The sequence below is a fragment of the Hetaerina americana genome, unplaced genomic scaffold (assembly GCF_022747635.1).
Source record: "Hetaerina americana unplaced genomic scaffold, ioHetAmer1.1.p SCAF_2, whole genome shotgun sequence".
Taxonomy (NCBI): domain Eukaryota; kingdom Metazoa; phylum Arthropoda; class Insecta; order Odonata; family Calopterygidae; genus Hetaerina; species Hetaerina americana.
In genome coordinates, this window is record NW_027286763.1 from 61,723,277 (window position 1) to 61,736,039 (window position 12,763).

Genomic DNA, 12,763 nt, shown 5'->3' on the forward strand with positions numbered 1-12,763 from the left:
ATGAAAAACAGTATCTCTCTCCGTAAGGAATGACAGTATGTGTTTAGCTTCCGGAATCAATTATAAAATTCATGATATCATTTCATATCACAAATATGCTGAAAGGAAGGACATTCAAAAGTGTCTTCATAGTCCATCTGAATGGAACGGTATCGAGAACCGAATCCAAAGTTGGCCAATCAAATAATATCGTAACACAAAGCAGAGTGAGTTTATTTTAGATGCGTTATCACGATTGCTTTCCTTGGATACGGGAGTGAAAATATCGTGATGGATATCTAGCATTCTTTTGACCCGCGAGTATGAAAAAAACGTCTTTGTGGAGCATCCCGAAGTTCCACCATGTATTGTGCAAACGTCCCCTCGATATTGGATAAATAAGGCTGCCTCAAAGAGGAAATAAATCAATTCGCACCTCGAACGTCCATCGGCAGAGAGCAGCAGTCATGAAGTCGTCATTGATCACGCTGTTGGCAATTTGTCTGACAGCGGCGTCTGGTGCCGCCGTTGGAAAAGCCAAGGAGTCCGACAACAGAGTTTGGCTTCAGCCATTCCCAAGATGGGAACCAATCCCTGGGTCCGGGGACGTTGGTGAAAGACTCATACTGACCCCTCTCATCCAAAAAGGCCAAATTGACGAGGCTAGGAAACTGGCTGAAGTCAAGGATCTCACAGATGACCCGACGGTGCAGGCGATCAAGAGTTATTCTGGGTACCTTACAGTCAACGAGACATACAATTCCAACCTGTTCTTTTGGTTCTTCCCGGCCATGGTAAGTTTTTTTTCTCTCCGCTGAACTAAAATACTCTCCCTGTTTCCGTCTACTGACAACAGATTCCGTGAAATACGCGGGGTTATAAACTTCACTTATAGTCACGTGGTATTGTTATTGACGTTTTTTGTGTGTCGCATTAGTTATTAGCATAAACTGTTACAAAAAACTCATAATGACGAACATATTGCGAAACATCAAATTATTTTTTTCATTATCCCTATGACTGAAATACCTTCAGATGCACATTCAAATTAATGCAAATGGGATGAGATTTTAAGCGCTGGGATAATAGTAATAATTATTACCTCTATCAAGCCGCTCTTCTGCCTGGTAGCCCAGGTCAGGAAAGTCCTCAATGAGAACGAGGACATGGTTGCTAATTTCGAGTATTGATTGATAAATTATGGTGGTATGATCACTAATTTTTAGTCTATGACTACCTATAAGCATCCTGACTCCATTTGGAATATTTAGGGCAGGTTAAATCTTGTCTTGCATATGAATATGGTTCGATGAACTGAAACGCTTTGTACGTCATAAATAAATCTGTGGCAGCGTACAAATCTGTTTTTCTCATAATGGCGAACTTCCACTTCTTTTCACCTGAATCTGTTGAATATATATTCAAGATAATTCTTCAATAAACAATCTGACTGAACTACTTGACCCGTTTGCCCGCCACTCTTCGGCATGCGCTAGGAAATGCATGGAGTGCAAACTAACGTGGAGAAAAAAATACGCCAGGGACTTTTTTTTACAAGTGAACGTATTTTAAATACTTGAAACCATGCTTAAATCATTTGATGGCATATACGCGAGGAATGTAACGGTGACTTTTCTTGAAACTACATTGCATTTGGTGAACTGCATCAGAGGAAAGAATTTTTTAAGCTTAAAACGTTTAGAATAAATTCATAGAGAAATAGAGATTAAGTATATGCCATTGATAGGGAAGAAGTTGAAATTTAAAGGAAAATTATATTGTACCGATGAGTGGCTGGTGTCATTAGTGTTCCGCAGTATCTTGGCGCTCAATAAAGTGTGTTTACATCACACGGTGGACTGTAACAATAAAAATCTGTTGAATGATTCGACTTCTAGTACTTTGAATCGTTCCGATTCGCGTGATCGTCTGCATGCATTCTATCTTTTATTATGTGATGCTGAAATATTCATGGGGCAGCCATCCCAAATTATGTTTCATTTTGGTTGATGCCATCTTCTAATTATATTCTACAGAGGAGAAACTTTTGTCTAATATAAAGAGCTAGGGAAATTTCCGCGCGTGTCATGTAAGTTTACTTATGCCAGCATGAGGGGTATAGAGTATGAAGTAAGTTCGAGTGATAGAAAAATTTCCTCTTCCAAAAAAACAGAGAAAAGAATCTTCCAACTCTATTTCCGAAATGACAATACCTTCGTCTTATCATTCCAGAATGAACCTGAGAATTCACCAGTTCTTCTTTGGCTTCAAGGCGGTCCTGGAGTGTCATCACTCTTCGGTTTGTTCACGGAGAATGGACCATATTTCATCAATGACGATGACAAAACACTCTCCCTCAACCCTTACTCTTGGACGATGAATCATTCCGTCATTTTCTTCGACCAGCCAGTGGGCACAGGTGAATTATTGCACCCACCATCACATTAGTGATTCTCGCTTTTAGTGACATATTTCTTTCTCGTCAATATGATGAGAAATCGTATTTTTCCCAATCTCCCTTTTCGCTATTACGAGAATTAGTAAACAATACTAAACTGTAGATTATACTCTGCACTATGGTGATAAACATTCATGTTATATTTTGCCAGTTTTTTTTTGAGTACTCACGCCATTCTTAGAGCATAAATACTTATTAATTGCAAGCAGGCAAATAATATAGTTACTATTAATTATGTTTGCTTACAAGCCGGTGCGTCTCAGAGTTTAATTGATTTACGATTAAAATGTCAAATGAGAAGACCTATGCAACAGTTGATTTTTAAATTTTTTATCGCCAAATGTTATTGCAAGTCGTGAGCTCTTCAAATGAACCTCCTCTCTCATAAATAAATAACCGAAAGAGTAAAAGTGACTATTCAAGTTTACAGAAACAATTTCATTAAATTATCATGGACCCTACTAAGGGAAGGTAAAATTTGGTATTTTTATCACAAAGCAAACAATCCATGCTACGCTAAGCTCAAGACCTAATATAGAATCCGTACCTGAATGGAATGATAACAGTATTTTTTGCATACTAAGATCATAGAAAAACACAACACTTTTTGCAACTGAATTGTTTCATCGGTCCATTGCGGAAGTTTTTGACAGCTGAGGATTCATCATCTCCTGACCATAAAAACTAAAATACTTAAAAGAAATATGCATTTTAAACCGTGGAATGTTTTAATGAGCCTGCACATCGCTATTTGGGGAAGCCTCTGGTCTAAATATATATCTTGGTCTCTACCTGGCTTGATATGTGGAGAGGACTCTTAATTGAAGTGCGCCGTCCGTCGGCTGGGATATTAATTTATGGACTGTATAGTTTCTTTCGGTGAAAGGAGGCTGATGCCGACGCTGGATTCCTGTCTATCCATACGTTTTCAGTACCTGAAAATCCTACCTATACTAAATTACCAACCTATCCCTAACTATACAAATGACCTCTGATATCAGTCACCTCCTCTGATTTACTACTGCCTACTACTATCTTTGTTCATTAAGGCTGGTGTTTGCAACTTAGCAGATATCTTTCTATATACTGTGAGGGATCGACAATGAAATGATTTCCAATTTACGTTGCATAGCTTTTTATTAAAAGAGAGCGTTACAGATGGTATTCTTTTAAATAAAAAACGTTTAGGTGAATAAATGACACCTTTGTCTGGCTATATTTACCCATATTATCCCAAACAAGCATTGAGGAGATCACATAATAGTCTTCATCGGTTTTCGTGGCCGTGGGATACATAGAAGCACCGCTTAAAAATCGTTTCTTCGGACTAAAGTTCTTTTTATTCGCACTTTGATTGGGTTGCGTGGCTTCCGTGATGTCGTCCTTACAAAACCTTGAGGCGAGAAAAGAGTAACCGATCGTGCGCGTCTCAAGGTCTCTGCCCCGAAGCTATATCATGACCGCAGTAATTCTCAGCCACTTGCGGCTTCAGGTGCACGTCGATTGAAGATGAGAGAGATGGAAGGGGGCGGTGAGTGAAAAGCAGCAGCAAATAGATAACTTTCCACGGCAAAAAGGCTGTTGTGATGTCAGTGCACAGTTCACAACTTTTAAACTAGGAATGCCACGCAATGCCAGAAGAAATCTCATTAAATTTGTGATTGGATACAGAATCTCTGCATGGTGGATAACGATTGGTCAATGGTTTTGGTAAGAAACTCATCTTTAAACAAATCTTTTAGAAAAAAAGAACCAATCCATTTTTTTAGCGGTAAAACAAATTGAAATGAATTAAAATTGCCAGTAACAATCTCATATTAATTCAAAATAGAAATTTCATCAACGAGCACAACAAGCTATTTTTCTCCTATCACTAGTATTTATTATGTTTTACATAGATTTTGCAACAAATTGGGTGTTTCCTGGATTTCAAGCCGTTTCTTTCTCACATTACTCCCTTTGTGCCAATCTGTAAATTTTAAAAGACATGACTGGACATAACCTCAAGTATAAAATATTCGGCTGAGAGAGAGAGCATAAAATACACCCAAGAAGTCTGCCGTCCAAGTTATTAAAATGCAATGGTGTTAAATTAAACTAAAAAATATTTTATAATTGTGGCATGCGGTTTTTTGAATAAATCATGAACTTGTAAGGTACTGAGTGTGTCATGATATGTTTTTAGATATCACAAAATACGTATAATCCGCTGACTTATCAAAGAAGTTCTTAAAATTGCGTTACAATCAGATCAATTTGTTTAAAAGGCGGGTGGTGACCTAACACCCCCCGCCACTCGCCCTTGTGGCGGCTTGCGGGGTATTATGTTGATGTAGATGAAAAGGATATTAAATCTATTTAAACTACTCAATAAAGAGCTGTAATGTCTGTCAAGCGAGTTAAATATGTCTAGAATTCTTTGCAAAATAGACGAATTATCCAGAAGTTCTAATTACTCTATTTTTATTTAAAACAGGTTTCAGTTTCACGGATTCTGATGACGGATATGCGACGGGTCAAGACCAAGTGGGAAGGGATATGCACACAGCTTTGGTTCAATTTTTCACAATGTTCCCGGAATACCAGAAGAATTCGTTTTATATCACTGGCGAATCATATGCGGGTAAACATCTATCACTTCGACAAAAAATATTGTTTTTAATTATTTTATTCTTTTTAAATTGATTGTTTCTTCAATATTTCCTTACTTTCAGGTAAATATATTCCTGCCGTGGGATACAGTATTTATAAAAGAAATCCAGATTCTGAAGTGAAGATTAATTTACAAGGTAAATAGTAAAACTTAAGGAAACTTGAAATTGGACTGTGAATTGGTCCGCAACAAAAATAAAAATTTGAAAGAAATTTCATTGCACTCATATTGTAGATCATTTGTACAATAAGATATTTGGAAAACCTTGAAATAGTAAGCCATAAAGCCACATTACATCTTAGCGGTTGCTTTCACACTCTACATGACATTATCATAATTTAGAAGCACTTTGAGTAAAATTATATATTTATTGGAACATTTTATCTTAAATACCGTTAAGTATTATTATGAAATAAACTATCATTACGCAGTCGCTTTGTACTCCGAAATATATTAAGGAGAATGTGCTGGAAGAATGATTTCTGCTAAACGATATGATAATACATTTATCGTTTAGAAAAATATGGAAGAAAAATAGCTAAGCGGCGACTCAAACTGTCAAATACGTTTTATTCTGTTTTCTTCCTATGTTGCCATTCATGCCTATATTTTAATAAAAAAAGTACAAATGTTTAAACCTGGAAATTTTATTGATAAAATGTGATAAGTTTGCGATGAATAAAATAGCATTTCTACCATTGCCCAACTTGAATTTCACTACTGGCTACATTTTAATGATAATATAGTATATTCGTTTCCACTTCTTCCTCACTTCGTTTAGGACTGGCCATCGGAAACGGCATGACTGATCCGGAGTCGATGGTTACCGAATATTCTTCACTAATGTACGAGGTGGGCCTGATAGATGAAAATGGAAAAAGCTTCATACATAGCCAAGAGCAACTCTGTGCTCAAGCAATTCATGATGGAAGGTGGATGGATGCCTTTGGGGTAAGATTGGGAAGCATTTCAATGAGAGAAAATCTATTTTCGTCCAAAGGATGATTGATTTCCTGTCACTATTATTTTATTTCAAGAATATTTATATTAGTAATATCATAGTCAGCATGAGACCATTGAACGCGTATTGGTTTAATTCATGAAATAATTCACTTAACTCGAGAAAATATACACGCTAGAATGTTCAGTCAAAATGCTGCGATACAGAAATTATCTAATATGACAGTTAATACTTCTATCATAAATTATATTATCACGATGTAATCAATATATGCCAAGTCAGTCACCATGCCTGTCTTCTGGAATTTTGTTTACCTTTGATGATCGCTGCCAATTTGCTATTGGGCAAGTATTAACTTGCAAGTATTGTCAAGTATTAGCTTTGGCAAGTATTAACTAGAAACCACCACATTATTCTCCCTAGACGATGCAGCCTTATCTCGCATTCAAATAAAGTAGAATGGAAAATATATGTGCTACAGTAAACCAATCCTAGGTTTGGAATACTAAAAAAACGTATTAAATTCTCAATGCCCACAGGAAATTATTCTACCATATCTCCAAAAATAATCATTAGTCGGATTCATCTAAGAAATGAAGTTCATCATTTTATAATATTTATATAAAACGTTAAAATAAACTAAGCATGAATACATGTAGTCTCAACATTAAAGCGGTTCCCTTTATTTTTGCAATAGTATTGCTTACAAGTCCCTTTTTCTTCGAATGAGACGATAATTTGATGGCCATAGAAATCATTGTGGAAATGTCAATTAAATAGAAAAATCGCTATCATTTAGATCTCAATAGGTTTAAAATTTATTCGCTGATATTATTATTTCCATGAATTTTACTACAAGACATGCAAACGGAACTATTATTGATGATTAAAATTTTACTGATTTCAGTATTGGGAGTCAATCCTCAACGATTTCATTAGTCTCAGCGGGTACTCTTTCATCTACAACATATATTATGTGGACGACCCTTCTACTGGGGGCAGTGTTCCTGACTTTGTCCAGAACGAGAGAACGCGGAAGGCCATTCACGTGGGCGACACGCTGTACTCATATGTCGGAACCGTCTACAGCAAGCTGGAACCAGATATAATGAAGTCGGTGAGGCCTTGGGTTGAGGAACTCCTCGACTCCGGTCTGAGGATAATGTTTTACAATGGAAACTTTGACGTGAGTGTGGGTTATCCTCTGTCCAGGGGAATGTTCAGGAAACTGCAGTTCAACGGAGCCGATGAATACAGGATGGCCAAGCGGCAAATGTGGAAGGTTGGAGAGGATTTAGCCGGTTATTACAAGACGGGAGGGACCTTCATGGAGGTTATGGTCAGGAACGCGGGGCATATGGTGCCAACGGACCAGCCGGTTTGGGCTTTAGACCTAATAACTCGTTTCTCAAGGAATATGAGTTTGTCCAGCTGAGAGTGAAAGAAAAGTGAAAAAAGTGCACGGCAAGGAAAGAACCTCCGCTTTTACTACAAAAGGTGACAAAATTGGAGGGAGAAAAAAAATTATGAAGGAAAAGATGAGGCCGTTTGATGTTAACACAGTTAACGACGGCTGCCGTATGAAAGTTCGATGTTAACGGCTAGACAAGTAGGTATTTGTGAGACATAATTAGAAGGTCCAGTGATTAACAACATTGGGTAGCAAAAAAATAAGTGGCCACGTGGAGGAAAATGTGAGCGGTCGTCGGACTAAACTTAGCCGTGAGTGGCATCTCATTTTCGGGGAGAGTGAAAAACTATTTCGTTTTTGGGAAAACCCCATAAGGGAAAAAATAAATGAAAAATGTTATGAAGGTCAGAGATAATATGCATCGCTCAAGGATAGCGACATTTTTCCAACGTAACCATACCCTACCATTTTCCCAGGGTTTTAGTTTCCTGAGTCTCCAACAAAATAATCAGCTCGTTTCAAGTTTTTTTTCCTTCTTCGGTAACTCATGATATTGTGTAAGCGGCTAAGAAGTTTCTGTCCTTTCAGATTAAAGTTAGGGCGTGAGGCGGCGGGGAGACTCGAATAAACGAAACACCTGGACGGAGAACGACGAACCAATGGCAACCGAGCAAAATCCATTAGCGTGAGGCGGATGATACGTTTAAATCCGGCCCGCTGTCAGGCTGGACAAAGGAGAAAGGGCTCTTGTAACCTTGGTGAAATTTCCTTCGGCCCACGCCAACCTGAAGAGTATTGAAGCACAAGAATGACCTCTTAAATGTCTAGAAAATTCCAGTATTAATTTAAAATCATCAAAATATTTGCAGAACCTATTTAACATACCATTATTTTAACTTTTGTTTAATTAATATTTGTTTCCTTTAAAATATTTTAAATGCATAAAGCTATTTTTTAGAGAATATGACTGGCATTATATTTCATTTCTGATCGTTTTTCAGCTCAATATTTCCTAATATACCTAATACAAATGTGAAACAAATAAGCGAATTGAGTACATATCCTCGTTACCTTTCATTGAATTCGAAGGACACGATCCTAAGTGAACGCTTTTTAGGCAGTCTTTTCCAAATTATAGCCGGATACAACCAGATTTATACCAATAACATAATCATCTACATAATACCCCGCAAGCCGCCGCAAGGGTGGGTGGCGGGGGGTGTTAGATCACCACCTGTAAAAGGGAACAAAACCACATGCAAAATCAACACACCCATACATTCCTATACCCACGGTGGCGTATACATTCATGCGAAAACCCTTTTAACTTACATGCACCGATACCATCCCCCGCAGATACCATCCCCGTCTCCAACAGGTACCAGGTGCTGTCGGATGACAGCACCACCGTACCTGCAGCCCCTATCCCTACTCCGAGGGCACTGCCTAGGGTAAGGCATCAGCGGTCGGGGAGGGAGGGAACCGTTATATTAGGTAGTTCAAATGTCCGGCGTATAATGAACCCGCTGCGCCGCAGAGTCCAACAGGAGGGAGGTGTTGGATTCTTGTCGTCCTGGTGTATACCGGGCGGCGGGGTACCCCAGGCGACGCTGGCGGTGAAGGCGGCCGTCAGTAATACGGGCTGCTCCAAGCTACGCATTGTGGCTCATGTCGGGACAAACGACGCCTCGGAACGTGGATCTGAAGAGATCCTGCGCTCCTTTAAGGAGATGCACTCGGAGGTGAAACGAGTCGAGGCAGAGTTGAAGGTCCCAATTAAATTAAGTATATGTAGTATTGTGCCGCGTGTAGACCGCGGAAGGCTCGTTTGGAGCCGCATTGAGGGTTTAAATCAGAGATTGCTGGGACTTTGCCGGGGAATCGGAGCGGACTTCGTTGATCTGAGGCCCGTCCTCTCATCGTGTCGGGTACCCCTTAATCGCTCCGGGGTCCATTATACTGCCGAGGCATCGCAGTTGGTAGCGCGTAGGTTACACGAACACGTTTCGAGGGTTTAGCATAGCTGGTAGGCAAGAGCGTAGGTCATATATTCGGAAAAATAAAGTAGAATCCAGCGCTTTTTGTCAATTCAGTTCAGGTATTGCCTCTCATATCCCCAAAAAAATTGAACAAACAAATACTTGCGTTAAAACAACATATAACCCACGTAAATTTAATAAAATTGGTGCCTCTACATACATAACAGATAGCAATGCAAGTGAATGTAATTCTTTTGTCTCTGTTCACCACGAATCGTCTCAAAACAGTTTTGTTAGCGTACATAAAACCGAAAAACAAGAAGTTATTAGCCATATTAAAATTATAACATTAAACTGCCGTAGCATTAGAAACAAAATATCGGATATTGAACATATTTTTGTCAGTACAAACGCAGACATAGTAGTTGGAACAGAAAGTTGGCTCACGGGAGATATAGCAAACAATGAGGTTTTTCCAAACGGTTTCACAATTTACAGAAGGGACAGACCAAATAGATTGGGTGGGGGAGAATTCATTGCAGTAAAGTCACATCTTAGTAGCCAACGATATGAATGCGGCGTAGATGACATAGAAAGCGTTTGGTGCAACATTAAGGACTGCAACGGCAGAAGCCTATACCTGTGTTCATTTTATAGACCCCCAGATTCTAACACAGATGTCCTACACAAGCTCGACGAACAAATATCCACTATCAGCAGCAGACAAAGCAACAGTATTACTATAATCGCTGGTGACACAAATCTACCGTCAATTGACTGGGACAACTACTGCGTAGGAAAATCTGCCAAAAACAGAGATTCATGCCAAGAACTCCTTCATATATTCACAAAACACTCCTTAGAACAAATAGTTAAATCACCAACACGGGGCCAAAGCATACTAGACATCTTTGCGACTTCTATGCCCGAAGTCATTACTAACATTGAAATAATAGACGGAATCAGTGACCATAAGGCTATTCTTGTGGAGTTAAAAACTAAGTTCGTCAAAATAAACAAAGAAAAGCGTAAAATATACCTATACAACAAGGCAAATTTTAACGGACTAAGAGAATATTTAAAGATAAAATTACCAGAATACAAGACAAAAACACTGACAACAAATACAGAGAACACTTGGAATTATTTCTTCAATATTTTACGCGAAGGAATGAAGACGTACATCCCGTCCAAACTCAAATGCGACAGTAAGGAACCTAGATGGTACAACGGTGAAGTCAGATCGGCATTAAGAAGGCAAAGAAAGCTAAAGTTAAAATTCAAAAAGAGTTTAAAAAGTGACGATATAATTTATGTGAATACAACCAAACAGCTACTAAAAGAATGTCGTAGTAAGACGAAAAGTATTATGCGCACAGCACTACACTCTTTTAAATCTAAAATGCTAAGCGAATATCTTGAGGAAAATCCAAAGTCATTCTGGTCCTATGTTAGGGAAATACAGGGTAAACGTCCCACTGTTCACTCTTTGAAGACGGAAAATGGAGAAATCATTACAGATAGCGTGAAAAAGGCAAATATTTTAAACCATTTTTTCCAGAGCGTCTACAACAAAAACACAAAAGCACCAAACGATCCTCCACACCCACCCGGGGAACACATGAGCGATCTTACACTGACCAAGCAGGGAATAGTACATCTGCTCCGTAGTATCAAAGCACACAAGGCACCTGGTCCTGAAGAAATACCTGCTAGAATATTAAAGGAATTAGCTGACGACATTGCCCCATTTTTACATATTGTTTTTCTAAAATCGATAGAAGAAGGCTCAGTGCCTCGCGACTGGAAGCTAGCCCATATAACTCCCATCTATAAAGGCGGCGATAGGGATAAACCAACCAATTACCGACCCATTTCTTTAACATCGATCTCTTGTAAAATATTGGAACACGTTATTGTCACTAACATTATGAAATTTCTTGATAGCAGGAAAATACTAATCCACAACCAGCACGGATTTAGGAAAAGCAGATCTTGCGAAACACAACTTGGTCTCTTCATTCACGATATACTTAGATCGGGAGAAAACAACACCCAAGTCGATGCAGTATTCCTGGATTTCAAAAAAGCCTTCGACAAAGTCCCACACAATAAATTGTTACATAAACTTAAATACTATGGGATCAATGAGAAAATAATTAATTGGATTAGAGACTTCTTGTCAAACCGCAAACAAATAGTAGTCATAGATGGGTTGTGCTCAACGGAGAGAGATGTTACTTCGGGCGTCCCCCAGGGAAGTGTAATAGGGCCTCTTCTGTTCTTAATATACATAAATGACTTAAGCACACACGTTAGTAGCAATCTAAGGTTATTTGCTGACGACACGGTGATATACAGGGAAATAAGGAGCCAACTAGATCGCGAGCTACTCTCTAGAGACTTAGACAATATCTCGGAATGGTGCAATAAATGGGGATTAACACTTAATATAGATAAATGTGCAGTTTTGAAATTTTGGAATAAAGGAAGCGAGGAACAGGATATAAACTACAAAATAGAGGGTTCAGTATTGACTACGGCAAATCAAGTTAAATATTTGGGGGTTGTTCTAACACCACACCTTTCATGGGGAGCACATATCAGGACAATATGCGGATCAGCTTTAAAGAAACTTGGCTTCATAAAACGGGTGGTGGGAAAATGTAATGAAAAAGTTAAAGAGAGGTGTTATTTTGCTCTAGTTAGACCTCATTTGGAATATGCCGCAAGTATTTGGGATCCGTGGGAGAAAATTTGGCAAAAAGAATTAGATAAAGTCCAGAGAAAATCCGCTAGATTCGTTAAAAATTGTTATGATAAAAACACAAGTGTGACAGGTCTCTTAGGGGATTTAGGCTGGGAACCACTTGAAGTGCGGAGAGAACAAGCGAGGCTTAGACTTTTAGAAAGGTTCAGAACAAACGAGTTTAAATATGACACTGAAGGAATTATAATGGCCCCACACTACTTAGGTAGATCAGACCACAAAGATAAACTAAGGGAGATAGATTCCAAGACAGATAGGTACAAATACTCATTCTTTCCCCGAACAATCAGTAATCATAATAGCAAGAAACCGAAGTCACTTTAGAAATATTAAAAACGTTGAATTTACAAGTCGGAACAAAATTAAACACTATAGAGATGTTAGGTATACTTTCAGGTGCATGTGTATGTTAGTTGGTAGTTAGTGTGTTTGCATGTGTGTGGGGTGTAAGTGTTCATGCATGAATGTATGCCATGTTTTTTTTATATATGATTTTGTGGTTATTGAATGCGGTTTTTTTTTCTTTTTCTTTTCTAAATTATGGGTGGTGTC

The 12,763-nt window shown here is 38.5% G+C and overlaps 1 protein-coding gene across 1 annotated transcript; it reads left to right on the forward strand.

Annotated features, from left to right (window-relative positions):
- Positions 1–446: 446 nt before the first annotated feature.
- Positions 447–7,486, forward strand: LOC139688114 (venom serine carboxypeptidase-like). The gene is made up of 6 exons (XM_071585542.1): positions 447–773; positions 2,212–2,398; positions 4,914–5,060; positions 5,152–5,226; positions 5,872–6,041; positions 6,959–7,486. The coding sequence occupies exons 1-6, from the start codon at positions 447–449 to the stop codon at positions 7,484–7,486; spliced, it is 1,434 nt and encodes a 477-aa protein (XP_071441643.1).
- The last annotated feature ends 5,277 nt before the right edge of the window (positions 7,487–12,763 follow it).

Coding starts and splice junctions, on each gene's coding strand:
- LOC139688114 (XM_071585542.1), top strand. CDS start 447: ATGAAGTCGTCATTGATCACGCTGTTGGCAATTTGTCTGACAGCGGCG. Junction 2,399..4,913: donor CGACCAGCCAGTGGGCACAG/GTGAATTATTGC, acceptor TATTTAAAACAG/GTTTCAGTTTCACGGATTCT. Junction 5,061..5,151: donor CACTGGCGAATCATATGCGG/GTAAACATCTAT, acceptor CCTTACTTTCAG/GTAAATATATTCCTGCCGTG.